This window comes from Symphalangus syndactylus, chromosome 1 (genome assembly GCF_028878055.3).
Source record: "Symphalangus syndactylus isolate Jambi chromosome 1, NHGRI_mSymSyn1-v2.1_pri, whole genome shotgun sequence".
NCBI classification, from domain to species: domain Eukaryota; kingdom Metazoa; phylum Chordata; class Mammalia; order Primates; family Hylobatidae; genus Symphalangus; species Symphalangus syndactylus.
In genome coordinates, this window is record NC_072423.2 from 118,334,560 (window position 1) to 118,361,151 (window position 26,592).

At 40.8% G+C, this 26,592-nt stretch overlaps 1 protein-coding gene across 4 annotated transcripts in view; it reads left to right on the plus strand.

Moving 5' to 3' along the window:
- SEC22C (SEC22 homolog C, vesicle trafficking protein) overlaps nt 1-26,592 on the plus strand; it is a 35,011-nt gene that overhangs the window by 996 nt on the left and 7,423 nt on the right. For 3 of the 4 annotated variants that reach the window (XM_055281291.2, XM_055281288.2, XM_055281295.2), the window contains exons 2-6: nt 12,643-12,851; nt 18,042-18,205; nt 20,455-20,634; nt 24,004-24,122; nt 25,693-25,758. In XM_055281291.2, coding sequence (XP_055137266.1) covers nt 12,670-12,851; nt 18,042-18,205; nt 20,455-20,634; nt 24,004-24,122; nt 25,693-25,758 — 711 coding nt within the window. In that variant the 5' untranslated portion in view covers nt 12,643-12,669. The remainder of the gene's footprint in view (nt 1-12,642; nt 12,852-18,041; nt 18,206-20,454; nt 20,635-24,003; nt 24,123-25,692; nt 25,759-26,592) is intronic. The other variant, XM_055281298.2, reaches the window with a different exon arrangement.

Here is a 26,592-nt window from a genome sequence, read left to right on the forward strand (position 1 = left end):
CGTTCCATTACAGGTTTTGTGTTCATTACAGATTTACACATGTACCTCCAGAGCCAGAAGGATAAAGCACTCGGGGAAAAATTAAGTTTCTAGAAATAAAAGCCACGAAAGACTATTGCCAGTGTGGAAAGTAATTGGTGAAATTTGTGACATGGTCAGAAAAAAATACAGCTCAGAACCAACATATAGGGTAATGTTTAATTACATTTTGCAGAGAAGAGTTGATCCCACTAAAGATAATTTTAGTAAAATGAAAAATGGAAGCAACTGGAAATGGTTTAACGTTGCTAGATAGAATTAAATAAATAGAGTTTCCTCTGGAAAGTACATTTTGGACAATGTTAATAGCTCTGATTTAAGTGTTTGTATTTGCAACAGAAGCCATCTTGGAGTCTCAAGTGTTTTTTATTCTTAGAATAACTTAGAAATCAACTAAATTCAATAAGTAACATGATCATAGAGAGGACAACCCGACTTCAAGGTAATACAGTGGATAAAGAGCAGTTGTAACAAGTATAATCTCAGGCTCCTTCCTCTACCAACAGGTCTCTGATTAGCTTATTAGTGCTCTAAGGAGAAGAAATTATTTTAGAGAAAGGGAGTAGCCATAATCCCCAAGGTTGGATTTGCAGAAAAAGGATGTGGTGGAAAGATCGTAGGCTTTAGAATATTTGAAGTAAGGAATCCTGGGTTGAATCTGGCTGTACCTCTTGAACCTTAGAGTTGCAGTTTTCCCACCTATCCAGTGTAGATTATGTCTACCTTATAGTTACAAGCATTTAATAACATTATCAATGTACAAGGTCCTATCAAGTTTAGTTCCCTACCCCTCTCAGTTCCTAACAAATGACAAAACTGACCTCTACCCTCCTCTTCACTCCATCCCCAAGCAACTTGGAGCCTTAATAGAATCTACAGATTTGGTAACCAGTTCTCAAGTCCTGTGGCTGAAGATGAATTCAATAAGGGTGGCACAACTCAGTTTTGTCTTCTGTATTGTGTATTTGAGTCTTCTGTATTCTGTATATACTTTATGGTGAACACTTTGTGTTTGAATATTTGTGTGCCAAATGAAGCCTGTTTTGTCTAAATTCCTGTTTTGCAAGGTGCAGTCATCTCTCTCTTTCTCTCTGTTTTTCTCTTTCTTTCTGTCTCTCTCCGCCTCTCTCTCTCTCAGTGCATGTGGTAGGGGCTTGAGGAGGGGTTAAGGGTAAAAGGTGGAAGAAAAAACAGGATCAAGGGTAGCCTGCAGCATAGGCATAAAGTCTTTGTTAATAGAACAAAGATAATCTATGACATGAGCAGTTTATAAACAGATGCTGGGAAGAAGATTTAGGAAATAAGGGAGGCAAATTAAAATATGTTTTTATAAAACCTAGTAACACGGATGCCGTGTATTTGATTACTACTTCACTCTACTTTTAGACAAATTTCATCTGTATAAACCTTTCTCTTTTTCTCTCCAAGTACAGATTTATTGTGGAAAAGTGTTCAAACTGTAGATCAGAATTATGGCAAGGGATCTGTAAACCTGCATTTCCAGTTTCAGTGAGCAAAAATAAGGCAGCCCTTAGGTCATTCATTCATTTAACTTAGCAATGTTTACTGAGTGCTTCCTAATATGTACTAGGCAAGGTGGCAGGTTATGACATCCACTGCCTTGTGGAGGGATCTGGTAAGATCTGGAAGACATTCCAGTGTCTCTTTGTATGAACATTCTGAAGCTGCCTTTGTCCTTGTGGAATTGATTTTCTTTTCTTTTCTTTTTTTTTTTTTTTTGAGACAGGGTCTCGCTTTGTTGCCCAGGCTGGAGTGCGGTGATGCAGTCACAGCTCATACAGCCTTGACCTCCTGAGCTCAAGTGATCCTCCCACCTCAGACTCCCAAGTAGCTGGGACCACAGGTGTGTGCCACCATGCCTGGCTTTTTTTTTTTTTTTTTGTAGAGATGGGGTGTCATTGTGATGCCCAGGCTGGTCTCAAATTCTGGGACTCAAGCAGTCCTCCCACCTCAGCCTCCCAAAGTGCTGGGATGACAGGTATGAGCCACCATGCTCAGCCTGCTTTCTTAGTGTTTTGTTTTGTTTTGAGATAGAGTTTTGCTCTTGTTGCCCAGGCTGGAGTGCAATGGCACAATCTCGGCTCACTGCAACCTCCGCCTCCTGGGTTCAAGTGATTCTTCTGCCTCAGCCTTCTGAATAGCTGGGATTACAGGCATGTACCACCATACCCGGCTAATTTTGTATTTTTAGTAGAGACAGGGTTTCTCCATGTTGGTTAGGCTGTTCTCGAACTCCCGACCTCAGGTGATCCGCCTGCCTCTGCCTCCCAAAGTGCTGGGATTACAGGCATGAGCCATTGCACCCAGCCGCTTTCCTGTTTTAAGTTGAATACTAGATGTCTTTGAGCAGCTTTATTTCAAAGAGTCCTGAGATTATAGTACCTTCCAGTTTGGAAATGTGATGTAGTAAAGGAGCTATTCACTATAAAGTGTGCCCTTCGGTGTTCATGCATAAAACATCAAAATTACAGTTAATTAGCAGATAGGATATTGGTGGGGATATTTAAAAATTATATTTAAACAAAAAAATATGAGCATAATTTAAGTAACCAGTATATGAGAATCTTAAGTTAATACTTTTTTTCCAGCTTTTAAGATAATTATAGTTGCAGGAATTTGCAAAGATAGTACAGAGAAGTCTCATGTACCCTTCACCTAGTTTTCCCCATTGATTGCACATTATATAATTCTAGTACAATAGCAACTCCAGGAAATTGATGTTGGTATAAAGTGTGTGTGTGTGTGTGTGTGTGTGTGTGTGTGTGTGTGTGTGTGTATGGTACTGTCACTTTATCGTGTGTAGATTCCTGTAATCATCACCGCAGTCAAGATACAGAATTATTCCATCACCACAAAGATCTGCATTTGGCTGTTCATTCATAGTCACACCCATTCACCTCCTCTCTGCCATCCTTAACCTCTGACAACTGTTTATCAGCCCTCCATTTCTATAATTTTGTCATTTCAAGAATGTTACGTAAAAGGATGCATATAGTATATAACCTTTTGATACGGGCTTTTTACAACCAAGCATAATGCACTTGAGATCCATTCAAGTTGTTCTGTGTACGAGGACCGTAGTTTATTCCTCTTCTTTGCTGAGTAGTATTCCATGGAATGAATATACTGTGGTTTGTTTAACCATTCACTATTTGTAGGACATTTTGGTTGTTTTCAGGTTTGGTTGTTATAAATAAAGCTGCAATGAGCAATTGTACAGAGGTTTTTGTGTAGACATAAGTTTTTATTTCTCTGGGATAAATGTCAGGAGTGTGATTGGTAGATTGTACAGTAATTGCATGTTTAGTTTTAAAAAAACTGCCAAACTGTGTTTTGTTTTTGTTTTTTTCTTTGAGACGAAATCTTGTTCTGTCGCCCAAGCTGGAGTGCAATGGTGCAGTCTCGGCTCACTGCAACCTCCGCCTCCCAGGTTCAAGTGATTCTCCTGCCTCAGCCACCCAAGTAGCTGGGATTACAGGTGCCCACCACCATGCCTTGCTAATTTTTGTATTTTTAGTAGAGATGGGGTTTCACCATGTTGTCGAGGCTGGTCTTGAACCTTGACCTCAGGTGATCCACTCACCTCAGCCTGCCAAAATGCTGGGATTACAGGCATGAGCCACTGCGCCTGGCCCAAACTTTTCTAGAGTATACAATTTTACAGTCCAGTAATGCATGAGTGGTCCAGTTTCTCTCCATGCTTGCCAGTGTTTGATACTGTCACTATTTATCATTTTAGCTGTTCTGATGGGTAGGTAGTATTATTTCATTGGGGTGTCAAGTTGCATTTTCATAATAGCTCAATATCTTTTCATGCTCTGATTTGCCATCCATATATCCTCTTTGGTGAAATGTCTGTATGTGCGTTTTTCCCATTTTAAAATTGGATTGTTTGTGTTTTTTCACTGTTGAATTTCAAGAGTTCTTTATACATTCTAGGTTTGAGTTGCTTATCAGATATGTGGTTTACAGATATTTTCTCCCAGTTTCTAGCTTGTCTTTTCATCCTCTTCACATGGGCTTTCCTAGAGAAACAAAATTGAAAAGTGTTTAATTTTGTTGCAGTCCAGTTTTCTGAATTATCTTACGGATTATGCTTTTGGTGTCATATCTAAGAGCTCCTCACCAAGTCATAGGTCCTGAAGATTTCCTCCTATGTTTTCTTCCAGTTTTATAGTTTTATTTTTCATATTTAAATCTATGATAAATTTTGAGTTAATTTTTATGTAAGATGTGAGGTTTAGGTCAAGATTCTTTATTTTTACTCCCGGCACTATTTGTAGAAAAGACTACCCTTCCTCCCTTAAATTACTTTTGCACTTTGTAAAAAATCAGTTAGATATACTTATGTAAGTATATTTTTGGGTTCTGTATTCTGTTTCATTGATCTATGTCTATTCCTCCAACAATACCACACAATCTTGATTACTATAGCTATATAATAAGTCTTGAAGTAGGATAGCATGGTTTTTCCTATTTTATTTTTTCAGAATTGCTTTAGCTATTTTAGTTTCTTTGCCTTTCCATATGCATTTTAGAATAATCTTATCTGTAGCCACAAACTCTCTTGCTTATTTTTTTTTTCCAGTAGTTGCATTAAACCTGTATATCAATTTGGGGGAGAATTGACATCTTTGCTTTGTTGACTCTTCCAATCCATAAAACATGATATATCTCCCCATTTAGCACTTTGATTTCAGGAATATTTTGTAGTTTTCAGCATACAAGTTCTGTATATGTTTTGTTAGGTTTACATCTAAGTATTTTATTTAAAAAATTATAGCTTTATTGAGATTATTTTTAGAGTGATTATAAATGGTATTTAAATTTTGGTTTCCATATGTTCATTGTTAGTATATAGAAATATATTTTTTTAGATGAAGTATCACTCTCTCCAAAGAACCAACTTTTTGTTTCATTGATTTTTCTCTATTTTTAAAATTTTCCATTTCATTGATTTTTTTCTTTTCTTTTTTTTTTTTTTTTGAGACGGAGTCTCGGTCTGTCACCCAGGCTGGAGTGCAGTGGCGCAATCTCGGCTCACTGTAAGTTCCGCCTCCTGGGTTCATGCCATTCTCATTCTCCTGCCTCAGCCTCTCCGAGTAGCTGGGACTACAGGCGCCCGCCACCACGCCCGGCTAATTTTTTGTATTTTTAGTAGAGATGGGGTTTCACCGTGGTCTCGATCTCCTGACCTCGTGATCCGCCCGCCTCGGCCTCCCAAGTGCTGGGATTACAAGCGTGAGCCACCGGGCCCGGCCCCATTTCATTGATTTCTACCCTATTATTTCCTTCCATGTTTGTGATTTAAGTTTATTTTGCTCTTCTTCTAGTTTCTTGACCTGTGAGCTTAAATTATTGTTTTGAGACTTTTCTTCTTTTGGAATGTACATATTTAGTGCTATGGATTTCCCTCTCAGTACTGTTTTAGCTGTGTGCCACAAATTTTGATATATTTTCATTTTCATCTAGTTCAATGTATTTTTTTAATTTCCTTTATATTTCCTTTTTAACTTACGGATTATTTAAAAGTGTGTGTTTAATTTTCAAGTGTTTGGAGGTTTTCATTACCTTTCTGTTATTAATTTATAATTTGATTACATTGTGGTCATATAACACACTTTGTATAAATTCTTTTAAATTTATTGAGGTTTGTCTTATAGCCCAGGATATGGTCTATCTTGGTAGGCATTCTGTGGTTTCTTGACTTAAACTCCTGTCCTCAGCAGTCCTCCCACCTTGGCCTCCCAGGGGGCTGAGATTACAGGTATGAGCCACTGTGTCCAGCCTATTCTGTGGGGTCTTCAAAGGAATTCTTCTGTTGTTGGATGGAATATTATAAATGATGATTATATCCTTTAGTTGATAGTGTTTTTTAGTTCTTTTTTTAAATCTTTGCTGATTTCTATTTACTTGTCTTATCAATTTTTGAGGTGGAGGTGATTGAAGTCTCCAGCTATAACTATGGATTTGTCTATTCCTCCTTTGACTTTATTAGTTTTTGCTTCACTTATTTACATCTTTGAAGTTTGGTGCAAACACATTTAGGATTATTATGCCTTCGTGGTGGACTTACTCTTTTATCATTATGTAATATCCTTCTTTGTTCCTGGACATTTTCTTTGCTCTGAAGTCTATCTGATGATAATATAACTCTTGCTTCTTTTGATTAATGTTTGCATGCTATTTTTTTCCATCCATTTACTTTCAACCTACCTGTATTGTTATATTGGAAGTGAATTTCATGTAGATAGTATATAATTGGGTCATGTCTTTTATCTACTGTCAGTCTCTGTCTTCAATTGTCATATTTAGACCATTTACATTTAATGTAATCATTGATACATATTAGGGAATAAGTCTGCCCTTTTTTGTTTTGTGTTTGTTCTGTTTGTTGTTGCTGTTGTTATTTCTCCATTTTCTTTTCCTTGACTTCTTGTGGGTAATTTGAACATTTTAAAATAATTGCATTTTAGGCTAGGCCTAGTGGCTCATGCCTGTAATCCCAGTACTTTGGGAAGCTGAGATAGGAGGATTGCTTGAGACCAGGAATTCAAGACCAGCTGTGGCAACATAGCAAGATCCTGTCTCTACAAAATATATCTTTTAAAAAATTAGCTGGGTATAGCGGTACATGTCTGTAGTCTCAGCTACTTGGGAGGCTGAGGTGGAAGGATCACTTGAGTCTTGAGGCTGAGGCAGAAGGATGACTTGAGGTTGAGGCAGCAGTGAGCCATGATTGTGCCACTGCGCTCCAGACTGGGTGACAGAGTGAGACCCTGTCTCAAAAAATAATAATTTCATTTTATAATGTATAGTGTTTTTTAGTATATCTCTTTGTATAGTTTTTTAGTGGGGTGTATATGTGTTTGTGTGTGAGTTTGTGTATGACTTGTCATGGTCTCCTGATGTGTTTTACTATTTCAAATGAAATGTAGAAACTTTACCTCCTTTTATGTCTTTGAATCCTCCCATTTATAATTGTCTTAAATATTTCCTTTACATATGTTGAGAACCACATGAGACATTATAATTATTGCTTCATTCACCAAACATAATTTAGAAAACTCATGAGAGAATAATCTGTCATATTTTAAAAAGTTTTTACCCTTTCTATTGTTCTTTCTTTCTTTCTGATGTTCCAGGATTTCTTCTTTTATCATTTCCTTTCTGTTTAGAGAACTTCTTGACAAATTCCTTTAATGTTCCTTCATCTAAGTATGCTTTAATTTTTCTTTTATTCCTTTTTTTTTTTTTTTTTGAGACAAGGTCTTGCTATGTTGCCTAGGCTGGACTTGAACTCCTGGGGCTCAAGTAGTGTATCTGGGACTACAGGCACACGCCACTGCACCTGGCTGCTTGAAGGATATTTTTGCTGAATACAGGATTCTGGGTTGGCAGTTCTTTTCTTTTAGTATTTGAAAAATGTGCTACTTCCTTTTGGCCTCCATGTTTTCTGTGAGAAATTTGCTGTCATTTGAATTGTTTTCCCCTTATAGGTAAGGTATTATTTTTCTCTTGCTGCTTTCAAGATTTTTTCTTTGTCTTTAGTTTTCATAAGTTGGGCTTCTGTCTGTGTGCTGGCATGGGTTTCTTGGGTTTATCCTTTCTGAGATTTGTTCAGTTTCTTGTATCTCTGGGCATAATGTCTTTTGCACAGTTTGGGAAATATTCAGAAATTATTTCTTTGAATACTTTTTCAGCCCTGTCTTCTTTGTTTTGTCCTCCAGGACTCAAGTAACATGAATATTTGGTCATTTTTTAGAGTCTCACAGGTCTCCAAGTCTCTGTGAAATATTTTTCAATCTAGTTCCTCTTATATTGTTCAGATTGAGTAATTTCTATGTTCTGTCTTCCTGTTTACTCATTCATTCTTCTCCCCCCCTCCATATTTCTATTGAACCCATTCATTGCATTTTTTACTTTAGTTAATTAATTACTTTATTTATTTTCATACAGATGGGGGTCTCATTATGTTGCCCAGGCTGGTCTCAAACTCCTGGTCTCAAGTGATCCTCTTGCCTTGGCCTCCCAAAGCATTAGGATTATAGATGTAAGCTACTGCACCTGGCCTCAGTTTTGTTTTTTGTTTTTTTGTTTTTGATGGAGTCTCGCTCTGTAGCCCAGGCTGGAGTGCAGTGGCGTGATCTTGGCTCACTGCCATCTCAGCCTCCCAGATACAAGCCATTCTCCTGCCTCAGCCTCCCAAGTATCTGAGACTACAGGTGTGTGCCACCATGCCCGGCTAATTTTTGTATTTTTACTAGCGACGAGGTTTTACTGTGTTGGCCAGGCTGTCGAACTCCTGACCTCAAGTGATCCACCTGCCTTGGCCTACCAAAGTGCCAGGATTACATGCATGAGCCACCGTGTCTGGCCTCCTCGGTTTATTTTTAATTCTAGGATCCCCATTTAGTTTTTATATCTTTTGTTTCTTTACTGAGAGTTTTTATTTTTCATTTTTTAAAAGTGGCTGGGTGTGGTGGCTCACCCCTATAATCCCACCAGTTTGAGAGGCCAAGGTGGGAGGATCACATGAGCTTGAGAGTTCAAGATGAGCCTGAGCAACATAGCGAGACCCTGTGTCTACAAAAAAAAAAGTAGTGGTGTGTGCCTGTATTCCCAGCTATTCAGGATGCTAAGGTGGAAGGATTGCTTGAGCCCTGGAGATCGAGGCTACAGTGAGCCATGATTGCACTGCTGCATTCTAGCCTGGGAAACAGTTTATAATTGCCCATTGAAGCATTTTTATGGTGGCTGTTTTAAACTCTTTGTTAGATAATTCTAATATCTCTGTCATCTTGATGTTGGCATCAATTAATGTCTCTTCTCATTGAAGCTGACATTTTTCTGGTTCTTAGTATAGCCAGTGATTTTCTATTGAAACTTACATTTTGGATGTTATGAGATCTGAATCTTACTAAAACCTTCTGTTTTAGCTGGCCCTTCTGGACACCACTCCAGCAGGGGAAGCGAGGGACTGTCTTATTACTACTTAATGGAAGTAGAAGTCCAGGTTCCCTATGTGGCCTCTGTTAACACCCTGGGGGAAAGGGGCTGCTCATCGTTGCCTGGGAGAGATAGGAATTCTATCTACCCAGTGACACAGTGGGAGAGAATGGCTCATTACTGCCCTCTAGCCACCTACTTGGCCTTCTCTGATGCTACCCTGGCAGGATGGGAGGTGGAGAATGGGGCACCTTGTTACTGCAGGGCATTGGTGGAAGTCTAGGCTCTTCACTTGGCCTTCGTTGGCAGGTGTGTGGTGGCTACGGTTTTTTTGTGATGTCTGGCTGGAGTAGAGCAGTTTTTTATCTGCAAGTTTTTTGTTTTGCTATGCTTTACCTTTTCTAGTTTTTTTGACTGAAGAAAACAAAGTTTTTTTGGCTTTTTTTTTTTTTTGGTCTGTACCCATTGGCATTTCTTGCTAGATTCTCCAACACTCAGTCTGTGATATGTGAGACAAACAAACAAACAAATAAGAAAAAACAAACTCAGCAGACTCACAGTTGTGTCATTCCTCAGACCCCAAGGTCCCTAGCCAGTCTTCTTCCTTCTTCTCCACCTTTCAGAATTTCTATTTTTATTTTTGAGACAGGTTCTCACTCTGTCACCTAGGTTGGAGTGCAGTGGCACAATCTCGGCTCACTGTAACCTCTCCCTCCCGGGTTCAAGCGATTCTCATGCCTCAGCCTTCTGAGTAGCTGGGATTACAGGTGTGTGCTACCATGCCTGGCTAATTTTTGTATTTTTAGTAGAGACGGGGTTTCACCATGTTGGCCAGGCTGGTCAGAATTTTTAAATGTTTATTTTATATATAATGTCCAGGGTATTTCATGGGAGAAGTAGGGAAAAATACTTCTACTTCATCTTTCCAGAAACAGAAGTTCATTCTGTTTTGAGCAGTGATCAGATCTCTTATTTGAGTACAGGCTGTCTCATAATAGCTCATAACCTGAATTCACAAATATCAAATCCCTGTAAAGATAAGCCCCTTCCTGTTTGTATTATATTTTTTCCATCTTTTGGAATACAAAGTATATTTTTACAAAGGAAAATAACGTCAAGGATGTTGTCTTCATTCTTAGACTCTTCCATGGCAGCCTATAAAATCTTTTAACCCTTCAGGCAGCTGCCATCCTGTACATTCACATACACTCACAAACACGCACAAGCAAGTTAGTATCACAGTGTCATCTTCATTAAACCATCACAAATATTTAAAAAAGACTTTTAAAAAATAAATGTGAGTTTCACTAGTTTGCAGTACTAGTAACTTGATAGAACTGAAAAACAGGAGGAGTATTTATTTATCTTGAATACTAATGTTTGAGGAAAAGCAAGTTTGATCACCAAAGGATAGGATGGAGAAGTAGTGAACCTGGATGGGACATTTGGGTCCTTTAGAGAGTGGTAAAACTAGTTCTTCTGATTACCATCGCTTGGAAATGTCACCCTTTTCTTTTTTATTGGCTTAAGACAATACCTGGCATAAGGTAGATGCTCCATAAAGACAGAACTACAGAGGATGTTTTGGAATTGACAGTTGGAGTCACTGCACACTGCTTTCCTTTAGAGGGGCATACAATTTACTCGGCCCCCAAAAAAGTACCTTTCTTATTTTGCTTTGGGGTGTTTCTGTCCTGTCTCTAACTGTTTTGGTATCTCATTGACTGTCTCTTTTTGGCCTCAATGTCTTCATATCTTGGCTTATGGTTCTTGTTGGAGTTATTGTTGAGAGCCTAAGCCCTGGTCTCAAATTGATCTTGTAGCCTTTCCCTATGTCTGTCAGGGCTTTGTGCCCCATAACTCTTTTTAAAAAATGTTTTAAAATTAAATATTTCAAATACTTACGAAAGTATAGAAGATAGAACAATTAACCTCTCTACATTTGTCCCCTGATTCCCTTTGTGGTGCCTTGAGGTCTCATCGGCCAGGCGTCTGCTGTAGAACCCACAGTGTCTTCTGGCAGTTGACCTGGTCCTGCCATTGGTGCTGCAAACTTAGTAGCTTTTATGTGTGGGCGTATTTTTCCTGGGGCTTTTCACATTTTACTCCCCAATGGAAGGTGTGGAGAAATGGGTCAAATGGACTGTGTAGGTTCTGTTGGCTGGTAGCCTAATTTTTCTTTTTGCCTCCTTTGTGTTTTTATATCACTGCAGTTTCTACATGTATATTGTGGTAATAATTATTCATTCATTCATCCATTCCAGACATGGTCTTTATTCTTAGAACTTACATTAGGTAGTGGAAATGCAAAATCAGTAAAATAGAGAACAAAGAGGTAGGTTTCCTAAGAATTTAAAAGAGGGAGAAAGTACTTCCAGCTGGACAAGTCTGAGAGGGTGGATTTGAGACAGTCTTCGATTTGGATTTGGATATGGAGAGATCAAAGGAGTGGCATTGCAGACACAAGTGAAGAATGCATAGAGGTACAGAGATGAAAAGTAGTGTGCATCTTGGGGTTCTGAGATAAAGAACTGAGATGCCAAATAAGGTTGCATCCCTAGAGTTCTTTGGAAGAGAGGTCCACTGGTATCCTGTTATCATCCTATCAAGTAAAGGGCCTGATAGTAGAGGATCCTATCAAGTAGAGGATTTGTGAAATAGGATGTGCGGACACATCCTATTGGAAAGACTCATCTGAGCTGTAGTGGCCACCTCACTAATCCCTAATTGCAGGACTGCCACTCACAGATGTATAGGTTATGCCCTGAACAAGCACCCTGCAGAGTTAACAGATAGGGCTAAAACACAGCCAGGCTCTGCCAGCAGAAATGGTGCAGGCCTGTTTCCACCAAGAGAGGCATCCTTTTCTAATTTGCCCAAGGCACCACGAGGGTTCAGATCTGTTTCTTTCTGTTTCTTAATGGTAGTCACATATCATGGTATTCACATATCACTGTAATATGATTTGCTAAATGATTGCCTTTAGCCATCTGTAGGGACTCAGTCATCACTTTGAAGACTGACTCTATATCAAACATTTGCAGAAATTCAGAAGGACATGATCTAGAGGTTTCATTTTTGCCCTCTACTCTCCTTGTCACCAGCATTAGGTTAGATGCTCAGAATCTCTCCACCTTATTCTATCTCCTTGCAAGTGAGGATATGGCAGCTAAACTGCTTAGTGCCTATCTCCATGGGTGACCTGAAGTTCACAGGTCACTGACATCAATCCTTGCTGCTTCGGTGTCTGGTGCTTCCTGACTCTTTAGGGCTGTCTTGCTCTGTGTCCTGCTACCTGCTGTTAGTACTGTTGGTCCTGAGCCCTCTGGTCCTGCGTCCGTTCTTCTCTATTCCTTTCCCCATCATCCCAGTTGGCTTAATTCTGGAAAGGGAGAGACTCATTAGAGAAAAAGAAAAAGAGAATTACAAGTGCAGAAAAGGCAGGGAGGATAATGAAGGGAGGAAAATTTGGAGTGATGTAGCAGTAGAGGCCAGGGAAATAACAATAAAAGCAACATTTGCAATTATAGTGAGAATGAGGGTGAAAAACCCTAGAGTGGGCATTTCACAGGTGGGGGTATTTCTGGCACTGTCATTTGAGCCTCAGTAACAAGGTGACCTTGCTTTCCTCAGGTGTCCTCATGACTTCTCTTGTGGACCATGTCCATGATCTTTTTTGCCTGCGTGGTACGGGTAAGGGATGGACTGCCCCTCTCGGCCTCTACTGATTTTTACCACACCCAAGATTTTTTGGAATGGAGGAGACGGCTCAAGAATTTAGCCTTGCGACTGGCCCAGTATCCAGGTCGAGGTTCTGCAGAAGGCTGTGACTTTAGTATACAGTAAGTGAGCATATTCACTTTTTCAGAATATTAGCAAAATTTGGATTACTTTTAACTACATGTAGTGGTAATCTTATGCTGATCACATTGTGTATTAAAAGTAGATCTAGCATCAGTAGTCTGAAGTCATGTGTGTCTACAACAGAATCATAAAAGAAATGGGTTTTCTTAGAGCCTCAGGGATGGCTGCTCCAACTTTTTTTTTTTTTTTCTTTTGAGACAGAGTTTCGCTCTGTCACCCAGGCTGGAGTGCAGTGGCACCATCTTGGCTCACTGCAACCTCCGCCTCCTGGGTTCAAGCAGTTCTCATGCCTCAGCCTCCTAGGTAGCTGGGATTATAGGCGCACGCCACAATGCCCAGCTAATTTTTATATTTTTAGTAGAGATGGGGTTTCACCATGTTGCCCAGGCTGGTCTCGAATTCCTGATCTCAGGTGATCCACCTGCCTTGACCTCTCAGAGTACCGGTATTACAAGTGTGAGCCACTGCGACCAGCCATGGCTGCTCCAGCTCTTAACTTCTGTTAGTGGAGTGCCCATGAGCATTGGGAGACCTGGGTTCATGTCTTTAGTTTTGTAGTTTTTTCTTCACTAGATGCAGGGGAAGAGAAAAGGTAAGGAGGGAGGAGATACTAGATTATAATGTTGGGGAGGGAAAATAATGAGAGTTAGAAAGCCAAGAAAATAAGAAAAAAATTTCATTTATACTTTATTTATACCTTTGCTTTTTAATTTTTTTACTTTTTTATGTTTTAATTTTTCACTTTTTAATTTTTAGTTTTTTATTTTTTTGAGACAGTTTTGCCCTTGTGGCCCAGGCTGGAGTGCAGTGGCAAACTCTCTGCACACTGCAACCTCTGCCTCCTGGGTTCAAGTGATTCTTCTGCTTCAGCCTCCTGAGTAGCTGGGATTATAGGCACCTACCACCACACCCGGCTAATTTTTGAATTTTTTAGTAGAGATGGAGTTTCATCATGTTGGCCAGGCTGCTCTTGAACTCCTGACCTCAGGTGATCTGCCCACCTTGGCCTCCCAAAGTGCTGGGATTACAGGCGTGAGCCACTGTGCCCGGTCATTTTTAAATTTTTATTATGTGACAGGAGCAGGGGAGTGAAAAATAAGTGAGAGTAGGTCTCTCTTCTCAAGGAACTTAAAGTCTAACAAGATAACAAGAGAAATATATAACTATAATACAGTGGGGAAAATGTTCCATTAGAAGTAGGAATCAAGTGATTACAATAATCCTGGTTACAATAACTGATATTATTGAGTGTTTTCTATATGCCAGGCACTATTCTGTGTTTTATGTGGCTAATGATGTAGGTAATAGTGTTACACCTGTTTTGCAGAGGAGGAAACTGAGGTAAAAAAAAACTTAACTAAGGTTACACTGTTAGTAACTGGTCAGCCCAGGATTTGAATGCAGGCAGTTAGGCACCAAAGTCTGCTTCTTATGGGTTATACAATTTCCTGTTCTAGGACTCAGAGCAAGAAGCCAGTCATTCTATGGAGGCATCAGGGGCAAGGCAGATTTTAGAATATCAAAATGACTTGTTAGATTTTACGTCTATTTTCTCTTGTTTTAGACCTCTGCTTAGCAAGTTCCTTTTGCTCTCCTTATATTTTTATTTTTTATTTTATTTTTTAGAGACAGGGTCTCAGCTGGGTGCAGTGACTCATGCCTGTAATCCGAGCACTTTGGGAGGCTGAGGCGGGAGGATCGCGTGAGCCCAGGAGTTCAAGACCAGCCTAGGCAATATGATAAGACCCCATCTCTACAAAAAAATTAAAAATTACCCAGGTGTGGTAGGGTGCACCTGTACCAGCTACTTGGGAGGCTGAGGTGGGAGGATTGCTCAAGCCCAGCAGGTCGAGGCCGCAGTGAGCCATGTTCACACCTCAGCCTCCTAAGTAGCTGGAACTCTGTCTCTAGATAGATAGGTAGATTAGATAGATAGATTGATTGATAGATAGGCTCCCAAGTAGCTGAGTCTACACACCACTATACCCAGCTAATTTATTTTTATTTTTTTAGAGACAAGGTCTTGCCATGTTGCCCAGGCTGGTCTTGAACTCCTAGTCTCAAGTGATCCTCCCACCTTGGCCTTCCAAAGCCCTGGGATTATACGTATGAGCCACCTTGCCTGGCCCCCTTTTGTTCTCCTTGAATAGTAAAATTTTTTTTTTTTTTCTTGAGACGGAGTCTCACTCTGTTGCCCAGGCTGGAGTGCAGTGGCGCGATCTTGGCTCATTGCAAGCTCCGCCTCCCGGGTTCACGCCATTCTCCTGCCTCAGCCTCCCGAGTAGCTGGGACTACAGGTGCCCATGCCCAGCTAATTTTTTTTTTTGTATTTTTAGTAGAGACGGGGTTTCACCATGTTAGCCAGGATGGTCTCGAACTCCTGACCTCATGATTCGCCTCGGCCTCCCAAAGTGCTGGGATTACAGGCGTGAGCCACCGCACCTGGCCTTGAATAGTAAATTTTTAGTTGACCTGCTAAGCTGAGGTCCTTTTAGGGGAATTCAGTCTCAGAATTATAAAAACAAAAGGAAAGGTCCAGGCCTGACACCAGGCTAGGTGGTAATGTCAGGCTAGAAGGGCCATGTCCTGAATGGGGTGACAAATAATAGGCACGTGCAGCTGTCACCTGGTGATGTGGGCTCTGGATGTTCAGAAGCAAACACTGAGTTGCACCCGCCCACATGTGCAGCCCCTTTCTCTGGGGGCCTGAACATGCTGTCCTTGATGGTCTCTCTTTTACTATGCTGAGATTAACTGATTTGTACTGTACTTCAAATAGGAAAGCTTTTCTCTGTTAAAGGCTATTTTTCACAGAAAAAATAAGTCTAAGACTTCAGATTTAAATCCTGGATACTTCAGTAGTATTTTGGAAAAAGGAATAAAAAATGTTCTATTCATTTGTAATTTTTAATTAAATATATACCATTATTTTCGCAGAGGAAACAGACTTTCTTTTCTTACAGGTGAGCAGTACCATAGCTTTTAATAGTAAGGAGTGTGTTAGTTCCCTAAGGCTGCCGTAACAAATGACCACAAACTGGCTTCAGACAACAGAATTCATTCTCTCACAGGTATCGCAGGGCCATGTTGCCTCTACAAACTTTACAGAAGAATCCTCCCTAAACCTCTGCTACTTTCTGGCAGTCATTGGCAATCCTTGGTTTTCCTTGGCTTGTAGATGCCTTACTGCAGGCTCTGTCTCCACGGTCGCATGGTCTTCTTCCTTCTCTTTCTGTGTCCAAATTTCCTTTCATATAAGGATGCTAATCATTAGATGAGGGCCCACCCTAATCCAGTATGACTTCATTTTATCTTGGTTACATCTTCAAAGACTCTATTTCTTTGAGTTAGGACATCAGTAAATCTTTTTGGGGGGACAAACTCAACCCACACCAGGGATCCTCTTTCAAATAGAAACACCTCCATCTTAGAGTGGCCTAGACCCTTCTGAAGGATTTCTTCCATAAGGAGGAGAGTTGTCCTTTTTTTTAGATTGGAAAAGTTTTTATATAGGGAGTTACAGTTTCAAAAAGTTAGTAGAACAACATAACCTAAAAACCCTCCTGCTGAAAACATCCAGAAATGAGGGTAAATATATATCAACAATTACTTTAAATGTGTAGTTAATCTTGAAAGAAAGAAGTCCTAAGATGCTAGAAATGAAAGGGGGGCAGAATATTAAGGTAGTAAGTGTGTGAGTGGACAGTGAGGCTCCTGGCATTCAGTCACCATAAAATTGGAGCTTGGTTTGGGCTTACATAGGATGGAGTGTCAGAACAAGACCCTTGTGGCTGGGTGCAGTGGTTCACGCCTGTAATCCCAGCACTTTGGGAGGTTGAGGCAGGCAGATTGCTTGAGCCCAGTGGTTCGAGACCAGCCTGGGCAACATGGAGAGACCCCCATCTCTACAAAAACACGAAAATTAGCCAGGTGTGGTGGCGCACACCTGTAGTCCCAGCTACTTGGGAGGCTGAGGTGGGAGGATGGCTTGAGTCTGGGAGGTTGAGGCTGCAGTGAGCTGAGGTTGTGCCATTGCACTCTAGCATGGATGACAGAGTGAGACCCTGTGTCAAAAAAACAAAACGAAACAAAAAACTCTTGCATAAAGGAAAGTTCTTGTCAGGCCACAACCTAATGAAATGGTGATAGGTGAGGGAAATAGTTTTCCCATTGATAGAGGTGAGAGGGTAACTCACCTCTACTTGGCTTTGTGTGGAAAGGAAAAATAAATTTCACCTAAGAAATTGAAATGTTGTTCTTGTGCCTTGTAAAAGGTTGAAGTTGGAGTGTATACTCCCCAAAGTCTAGGAATTCCTAAGCCAAGGTTGAAACATCAGTATTGGTCCCAGAGTGATGACACTGCTATGGTAGCCAGCCAGAGCAAATGCAGAACCACGCTCGAAGTGTGCCACAACTCTGGCCTCAGGGGGTTCTTACAAAAAAAAGTCCCATAGGGATGAGCTCTCAGCAAAAAATGACAAAACATAAGAAGAGACATTCCACAGTGAATGGGAGTCAGTAGACGCACAGATAGGTGACCTAGAGCCCCTGTACCCTGAACTTGAAATGATAGCATGACAGCCCAAAGGGGAGTAGAAAAAGAAGAAAAGCCCTGTATTTATTTTATGAGACCAAAATAACCTAAATACCACAATCAGATGAAGACAGTATAAGAAAGGAAAATTATAGGCCAGTCTTATTTGCATAAACACAAAAGTCCCAATTAAAATGTTAGCAAACTAAATCCAGCAGTTGTATGTTTATGAATATGTAGGAACTTAGATCCAACAAGGGCTTATTTTAGGATGCCGGGATCATTTAACATTAGGAAATCTGTTGATGTAGATTAAAGAAGAAAAACGTTTTCTCGATAGATGTGGAGAAGTCTGAGGCTAATTCCCCCAATAGAATATGCATCCCTCATGCATGAATAAATAAGAGTGATCACAGGCTGTCATTGACTAAGACTACTAGACATTTTAAAGGAAGTGGAAGAAAGACGGTCTCAGGAATAGGTCAAACTGAAGAGACAATATATCTGCAGCAAACAGCTACAGGACTGTTTAAAGCCAAGCAAGTGCAGAATTGAGGTAAGGTTGTGTCTGGGTGTGGGATGGGAATACATGGGGCTGTTTCCTGGTAATACAGATATTGCCCTTTTGTTTCAGTTTTTCTTCTTTCGGGGACGTGGCCTGCATGGCTATCTGCTCCTGCCAGTGTCCAGCAGCCATGGCCTTCTGCTTCTTGGAGACCCTGTGGTGGGAATTCACAGCTTCCTATGACACTACCTGCATTGGTCTAGCCTCCAGGCCATACACTTTTCTTGAGTTTGGTTTGTAACCCTCTTTCATATTTATTGTTCTCTTCCATGGTGTTATATGTGTAGAATTTACAGTTTAGGTTTGGCTTTGACCATCAAGGGAAACCATCGGAGATGCAAAAACATGTCACTGAAGAACAGACTTGTACCATGAGATTTCATAGCAATTGAAGTGGCCCGGAAAGCGTCAAGGTTTAACACTCTGGCTTTTCATCTCCACAGAGCCTGGGGGCAGGGTGGAGGAAGGGTGAAACGTGTAGGTTATAACCCACAGCTCTCTGAAGCTGGGATCAGCAAACGATGGCCCATAGGCCAGCCACCTGTTTTGTAAATAAAGCAGAATGCAGCTGTGCTTATTCTTTTACATGTTGTCTGTGGCTGCTTTTGCCCTACGACAGCAGAGTTGAGTTGTGACAAGAGACCGTGTAGCCACCAACCTAAAATATTTACTAACTGGCATTGTAAGAAACTTTTGTTGACCCCTGCCCCAGAGCATTACTACTCAAAGGGTGTTTACCATCAGGAGGTAAGCACAGAAAGTGAGAACTGGTGTTTAGAAATTCTTACAGTAATTTAACATTCCTTTGATTATTTTTTATTGCTTTTTTAAAATCAAAATATCAGTCTGCAGTGGTTTGGGAGTAAGAAAAAAACAGTTCCTTGACCCAGAAGTTTGCTCTGGAAAATGATACATCTTTTCTAGGCTCTGCCAGAAAGGCCTTGTCGAGGCTTAGAGACTTTGGAACACGGCATGATAATCATAGTGTGTGCCCTATTTTGGTCAGGTGTGGGTCATTTTGAGCTCTTGGGAGAAGAGGAATGGAGATGGGAGTTGGGGGACAGTCTGTGCTCTCCGTGTAAACAGCTGCTGACTCTGTGATGTTCTTAAACAAAGGTTTGGCAGCATTTGTTATAAATGGTCAGGGGGCAGAACCAGCACCTGGAAGTGTTGCCACTTAGGCTTTCTGGCTACTCCTGCCATAGCCCTCACATTCCTTCATGTGTTCTACTGACTAGCCTATCAGGAATGGGGCTAGCACCCTTTTTTGGTGTCACCCTGGTAGGCAGGCTCCAGCCTGGTAGACCAGTGATAGACTGAGAGTTCTGCCCCTGAGTCTCCCTGTGAGGTCTTAGTCAAGCTTGTGCTCTGGGCCACACTTCTTTCTCTGAAGAGGGCTGCTAGTCCAAAACAGACCACAGCTGCAGCATCCCTGGGCTGTGAGTTGATTTGGAGCTGGATAGACCTGTGTTCTTCTCTCCCCTTATCTCTGCATGTGCCTTCCTTCTAAAGCCATATGCTTGATCTGATGGAAGCCCCTTTTCCAGCATCATGTTTGCTCATTGTTGAGTGGGAGTAGAATGAGTCAAAGTACACTGAGAGTAGAATTATACATGATTTTGCTTTGCCAGTATGTATGAAACTTCTCTTCAGGAACTGTTCAGATTTGGTAATGGATTAATACTAACATAAGTTTAAGAATTAAAATGAATACTTTTCAAATATATAATCCTAGTTTGTACAACATATTCATTTGTAATTTTTTTCAGACAAGCCCTTTTTTTTGAGTTAATCAGGTCAGGAGTAACTGTCTCCGTTTTTCAAGCTTAGAAATATTCTGTAAATTGCCTAGGGTTGTACCGTACTATCAGAAGTGGTAAAGGACGAAGACGCATGCCCCTTTCCCCCTGACTGTCTCATCACTGAGGTTCTGTGATGCATTATTGCCTTTTTAGTCAATCACATTTTAATTATCGTGCTCTGAAGAGATTGATCAGACAGTGTTCATATTAGCAGTCATTTGGCCTTTATGTTTAACTTGACACTTTTCAGAATCTGGCTGATTTATTAGCTCTTAGAAATGTGAACTTCAGCTGGGTGCAATGGTTCACGCCTATTATCCCAGCACTTTGGGAGGCTGAGGCAGGAGAATCCCTTGAGCTCAGGAGTTTGAGACCAGCCTGGGCAATGCAGTGAGACCTTGTCTCTACAGAAAAACAATTTAAAAATGAAAAAAATTAGCCAGGTGTGGTGGCACACATCTGTGGTCTCAGCTACTTGGGAGGCTTAGGTGGGAGAATCACTTGAACCTGGGAGGTCAAGGCTGCAGTGAGTTGTGATCGCACTACTGCACTGCACTCCAGAGTGGGCGACAGTGAGACCCTATCTTCAAAAAAAGAAATGTGAACTTCATTTTGTACATACTGTCTTATAATATGCGTTCTGATGAAAATGCTTAACTTGTGTTGCTCTCTTTTTGCAGACAGCGTCATTCAGAAAGTGAAGTGGCATTTTAACTATGTAAGTTCCTCTCAGATGGAGAGCAGCTTGGAAAAAATTCAGGAGGAGCTCAAGTTGCAGCCTCCAGCGGTTCTCACTCTGGAGGACACAGATGTGGCAAATGGGGTGATGAATGGTCACACACCGATGCACTTGGAGCCTGGTAAGTGGCTTGTTGTTCCCTGATGTTGATAAAGTGATATTATGTATTTCAAATGGACGTTGATTTTTTTTTCACTAGAAAGCTATTTTTTTGGGAGAGGGAGTGGTATAAAATATGCTGAGAAAAATATGGACCAATCCTGTTTCTTGGTGGCTGTTATAAAAACTTTGACTACAGGCCAGGTGTGGAGGCTCATGCCTGTAATCTCAGCACTTTGGGAGGCCAAGTTAGGCGGATCACTTGAGTCCAGGAGTTTGAAACCAGCCTGGACAACATGGCAAAACCCCATCTCTATCAAAAATACAAAAAATTAGCCAGATGTGGTGGCTCATGCCTGTAGTCCCAGCTACTGCAGAGACTGAAGTGGGAGAATCACCTGAGCCCGGGAAGTCGAGGCTGCAGTGAGCCATGATTGTGAGCCACTGCACTCTAGCCTGGGTGACAGAATGAGACCCTGTCTCAAAAAAGAAAAAAATTGACTATTATGACAGTGGATTGGTTTGAGGGGAGGCTATTGTGATGAAATTCAGGAGCTGAAGAGTGACTTGGCAGGTTATTTTCGTTTTTCTTTTCGTTCTTCTTCTTCTTCTTTTTTTTTTTTTTCAAATAGAGACAAGGTTTCGCCATGTTATAGCCCAGGCTGGTCTCGAACTCCTGGGCTCAAGCCATCATCCTCCTGCCTTGGCCTTTCAGAGTGCTGGGATTACAGGTGTCAGCTACCACGCTTAGCTGGCAGGTTATTTTCTTAATTAGGGTGAAATCTACAAGTTTATTGTTTTTAAATTTTATGTTTTTATTTATTTAAGTCCAAGTTGTTCTGACAGAACTACAAGTTTAAATGTTATAAAGAAGATTCATTCTCTCTTTCTGTAAGTTACTTATTGAATTGTATAGATTGGTATTATATATATTATAATATTATATATTTATAATATTATATTATATATATATTATATATATATATATATATAGAGAGAGAGAGAGAGAGAGAATCCTTATCATATTATTTACTGAAATGTTGTAGATCTGAAACCCCCACTCTTCTTATTGGAGGGAGGACAATGGGGGATGAGAGCATTGGGCAGGGGGCTGGAGCCAGGGCTTCTAATGTTCTCACTGTCTGGCTGTCTCTGAGACCTGGGATCTCCCTGTGGATTTCAGAGACCCATCTGAAGGAAGAGGTCTTAATGAACTTGATCACAGTTCGCTGACATTCCATGCCTTTGTCATTAACGTCATTAGCCACTCAATGCTTATCACATAACAAAGTATGATTTTTTGCACTCCTGTTTATAGTTACATACAATTAAACTAATATTTAATTAAATTGGATATTTACATTCTAAGAATTCTATAATGGCATAAGAGCTGAATCCTTTGCTAAAAGAACTGTCTACACTATAATAGTCTTAATTATTTTGTTTTTAACTGTTTTATGCTAAACTCATTTCTTGAATTTTAAAAGTGATGTATTATATTCATGGTTTTGACTTAACTTTGTGTTTTAGTTTAATGCGTTTCAACCAATACTTGGATTGGCTCTCATTCCAGTCAATAAGTGGTTCTAGTTTATATTGAGAATAAACTTAATTTTTGTAAAAGGAAGACTGGGTAATTGAGTCAAGATTCTCCCTTACCATATATGAATGCAGGCATGTCTTTGTAATGTACGTTTTGTTTTTTAAACACTTAGACAAGAGGAGCAAATCCAGAAAGTGTCACCTTGCCCGTCTTTCTAGGACATTTTACTGTGATTTGATTTACCCTATTGTCCTGAGGCTAGAATCTTTACAGGTAGCATATTCTGTTCTAACAGTAACTTTTAATTGCTCATTGGAAACTCTAACACACTAACAATAGGCATAAGTTGGATTGTGGTGAGGTATTTGTGTGTGTGTGAAATATAAGGGTAAGAAAGGAGTATAGCGAGAGAATGGGAGGGACACCATTTAATTGTGTGAACCAAAATCAATTTCAGTGGTTATCTTTACAGAGAAAGAGCATTTGTTCTAATTATAGTTCTAGAAACAGCTTGTAACTTGAATAATCAATGTTTCCCTCTTTCCAATTATTTTAGAATTTTAAAAATTGCATTTGCTGTGAATTGCTCTAGAAGTGCACGTGACATCGCATATTGTTATTGTCAGAGAAAGAGGACAAGTTGAATGTTGAGGCATATAATAGAAATGCTTTAAAGATTTGACAACCAATTACAAATAAAGCCTTGGTCCTCTCTGGTAGTATAAGAAACTGTTTTATTTACTTATTTATTTAATTTTTTTTTGAGACAGGGTCTTGCTCTGTCACCCAGGCTAAAGTACCATGGTGGGATCTTGGCTTGCTGCAACCTCCACCTCCAGGGCTCAAGCTATCCTCCCACCTTAGCTTCCTGAGTAGCTCGGACTACAGGCACACACCACCACACCCGGCTAATTTTTGTATTTTTTTTTATAGAGATGGAGTTTCACCATGTTGCCCAGGCTGGTCTTGAACTCCTGAGTTCAAGTGATCCTCTCACTTCAGCCTCCCAAAGTGCTGGGATTACAGGCATGAGCCACTGTGCCTGAACTTTTTTTTTTTTTGAGACAAGTTCGCTATGTTGCCTAGGCTTGAGTGCAGGGGCGCAATCACGGCTCACTGCAGCCTCAACCTTCCAGGCTCAGGTGATCCTCCCACCTCAGCCTCCCAGGTAGCTGGGACTACAGGTATGCATCACCATGCCTGGATAATTTTTCGTATTTTTTTTTTGTAGAGACAGAGTCTCACTATGTTGCCCAGGCTGGTTTTGAACTCCTGGGCTGAAGTGATCTGCTGCCTGCCTCAGCCTCCCAGAGTGCTGGCATTACAGGTGTGTGCCAGAAATTGTTTTAGGGTTTTTCAGCCTGATCCCTATTGACATTTTTGCATCAGATAATTCTTTATTTTGGAGGCTGTCCTGTGCATTCATTGTAGGATGTTTAGAAGCATTCCTGGCCTGTATCCACTAGATGCCAGTAGCAGCCTGTCTCTAGTTGTGACAACCAGAAATGACTCCAGACATTGCCAAATATCCACTGGGGGGCAGATTGCCCCTGGTTGAGAACCACTGCTTTAGATAGAAAGGAAATTAAGCACTTGAAAAACCTGTGCTTGCCTGGAAAAGAGCCTTTTTCTGGAAGAAACTTTACTCAAATACCCACATCCATTCTGTCCATCGTTTCTTGCCTTTTTTCCCTCTAACTTCTGCTGCTTTTACAATTAATATGTTTGTAATTCTGTGTTTAACATAGTGAACCTATCATTAGTGTAGGTCTAGTTAATGTCTTCATTTATTTTTCTTTCATATAGAAATTACTTACACTAGACACTTGTTTTTTTTTCATTGTGAAGCTCCTAATTTCCGAATGGAACCAGTTACAGCCCTGGGTATCCTCTCCCTCATTCTCAACATCATGTGTGCTGCCCTGAATCTCATTCGAGGAGTTCATCTTGCAGAACATTCTTTACAGGTAACCTTTTTTTTTTTTTAAACAGTTTAAATTGAAGGACATGATAGAAGAAAGTGATAGGGATACATTTTATCTATAAAACTGAGGTTTTACAATTTTTCAAAACTAATACGAATTTTATTATAAATTTTATTCTCTGTAGTAAGTTGAATGAATGTGAAAGTTGCTCTTTAATGTCTATTGTCCTAAGAGGCAGGAGGGGCCTGCCAACATATTGATAAGAAATGCAGAATTTGCTACAAGGACATTAGACACCCTGTGGCTCTTGGGACCCCAGGAGTCACTCCAGGGACTGGATTATTTACCTAGGACAGAAGTTTCATTCTCTGATTTTAAGGTTCAGGCTCTTTTTCTCCTGAGAAAAGATTGTCCCGTAATCTGATTTGTATAATGCAGATGCCACCTTCCTTGTGTCTTTGTCGAAGAATTATGTATCACTAGGAAGTTCCTTCACTGGTCTGCTCATTTCAAAGGAACTTACTATTTCAGTGCTTTTTAAAAATAGTTTTAAAATTTTGAAGTATTTTAAGAAGTATTTCAAGAAGGTATCGGCCAGGTGTGGTGACTCACGCCTGTAACCCCAGCACTTCTGGGAGGTTGAGGTGGGTGGATCACATGAGGTCAGGAGTTTGAGACCAGCCTGGTCAACATGGTGAAACCCCATCTCTACTAAAAATACAAAATTAGCTGGGCGTGGTGGCGCATGCCTGTAATCCCAGCTACTCAGGAGGCTGAGGTGGGAGAGTCGCTTGAAACCGGGAGGCAGGGGTTGCAGTGAGCCAAAATTGCGCCACTGCACTCTAGCCTGGGTGACAAAAGCAAAACTCCATCTCAAAAAAAAAAAAAAAAAAAAAAGAGAAGGTATAGAACCATTATTAGCATCAACAAATAGATACTACTTTTAAAGATAGTGCCACCATACTCACACCCATGCATATAGTGGGTAAAGTGTGAAGCACGACTGTTGTTGAACCTCAGGAGACTGATGTAGACTGACCTGTTTGGAGAATGGCAGCAGGCCTGTGTTATGAGTGGTATCTGCCTGTTACCACATCCTGCCTTTGATCAATGTGTGTTGTGGTTTCTACTCTTATTGTTTATGATTGCTCTTAGCCAGATACTTACCGTCTGTTTGTTCGTATACATTAGAATTAGTACCTGGCCAGCAAGATGGTTAAGACATAGTCCCTGCCTTAGGGGCTGTCATGGCCCAAAACAGTGTGTGGTGGCAACCCTAAGGAGGCGGCAGTGCCTGGAGATGGGAAGAATTAGAGAAAGCTAGGTCTTAACAGATGCTTAGGTTTCTGAGCGGTGGAGGGATTGGTGGCTCATTCCAGGTTGAAGACTTAGCACAATCACATGGGGACAGGAGGCACATGCTGTGACCAAGCTGTTGAAAATGATTGTATGCTAACCCTGATCTGGTGCATAAAGAGGAACTTGTGTCTCACCCAGCCAGGGATTTTGTACTGTCAACCATACAGACAAAAGGCAGAGTAAAGTGCTTTATGTCGCAGTGTTTCCTTTCATCTAAATATCCCTTTCCTTGTGTTCCTTGTATTTGTTTTAGGTTGCCCATGAGGAAATTGGAAACATTCTGGCTTTTCTTGTTCCTTTCGTAGCCTGCATTTTCCAGGTGGGTGAAACGATATTTTGGTCAGTGGATTAAATCCATGACCTTATTTTGTTCTTCTGTTCATCTATCAGCAAGTTTCTAGATGTGATTGTTGTTCCACCAAGGTCATGGTTCAAATCATGGACAATACCAAGCCCTTAGTGGAGGACCTTAGGCCCATCCTGCCCGGTCCTCTCATTTTACAGAGGAAGAACTTTGTGCTCAGAAAGGGAAAGCCCCTTGTTCATGGCCAAGGGGCTATTGACAGCAGCAGAATAGAAACCAGCAGTTTGGATTTGACTTCCCAGAAGGGAGGGATGAGATTACATGGGGATTGGATTAGGCCTGACTAGTGAGTGGCAAGATACTGCCTTGTGCTTATTGTTAGGACAGTCCAAGCACAGAAGTGTCCTTCTATAAAAGTAGCATCTGTGTACGTGTAGTTTTTAAAATATAGGTCTAGGCAGGCATTGTGGCTCACACCTGTAATCCCAGTACTTTTCAAGGCCAAGGTGGGAGGATCACTTTAGGCCTGGAGTTTGAGACCAGCCAGGGCAACATAGCAAGACCCCATCTCCGAACCTTTTTTTTTTTTTTTTTGAGACGGAGTCTTGCACTGTTGCCCAGGCTGGAGTGCAGTGGCACAATCTTGGCTCACTGCAAGCTCTGCCTCCCGGGTTCACGCCATTCTCCTGCCTCAGCCTCCTGAGTAGCTGGGACTACAGGCGCCCACCACCACACCTGACTAATTTTTTTGTGCTTTTAGTAGAGACAGGGTTTCACCATGTTAGCCAGGATGTTCTTGATCTCCTGACCTTGTGATCCACCCGCCTCGGCCGCCCAAAGTGCTGGGAT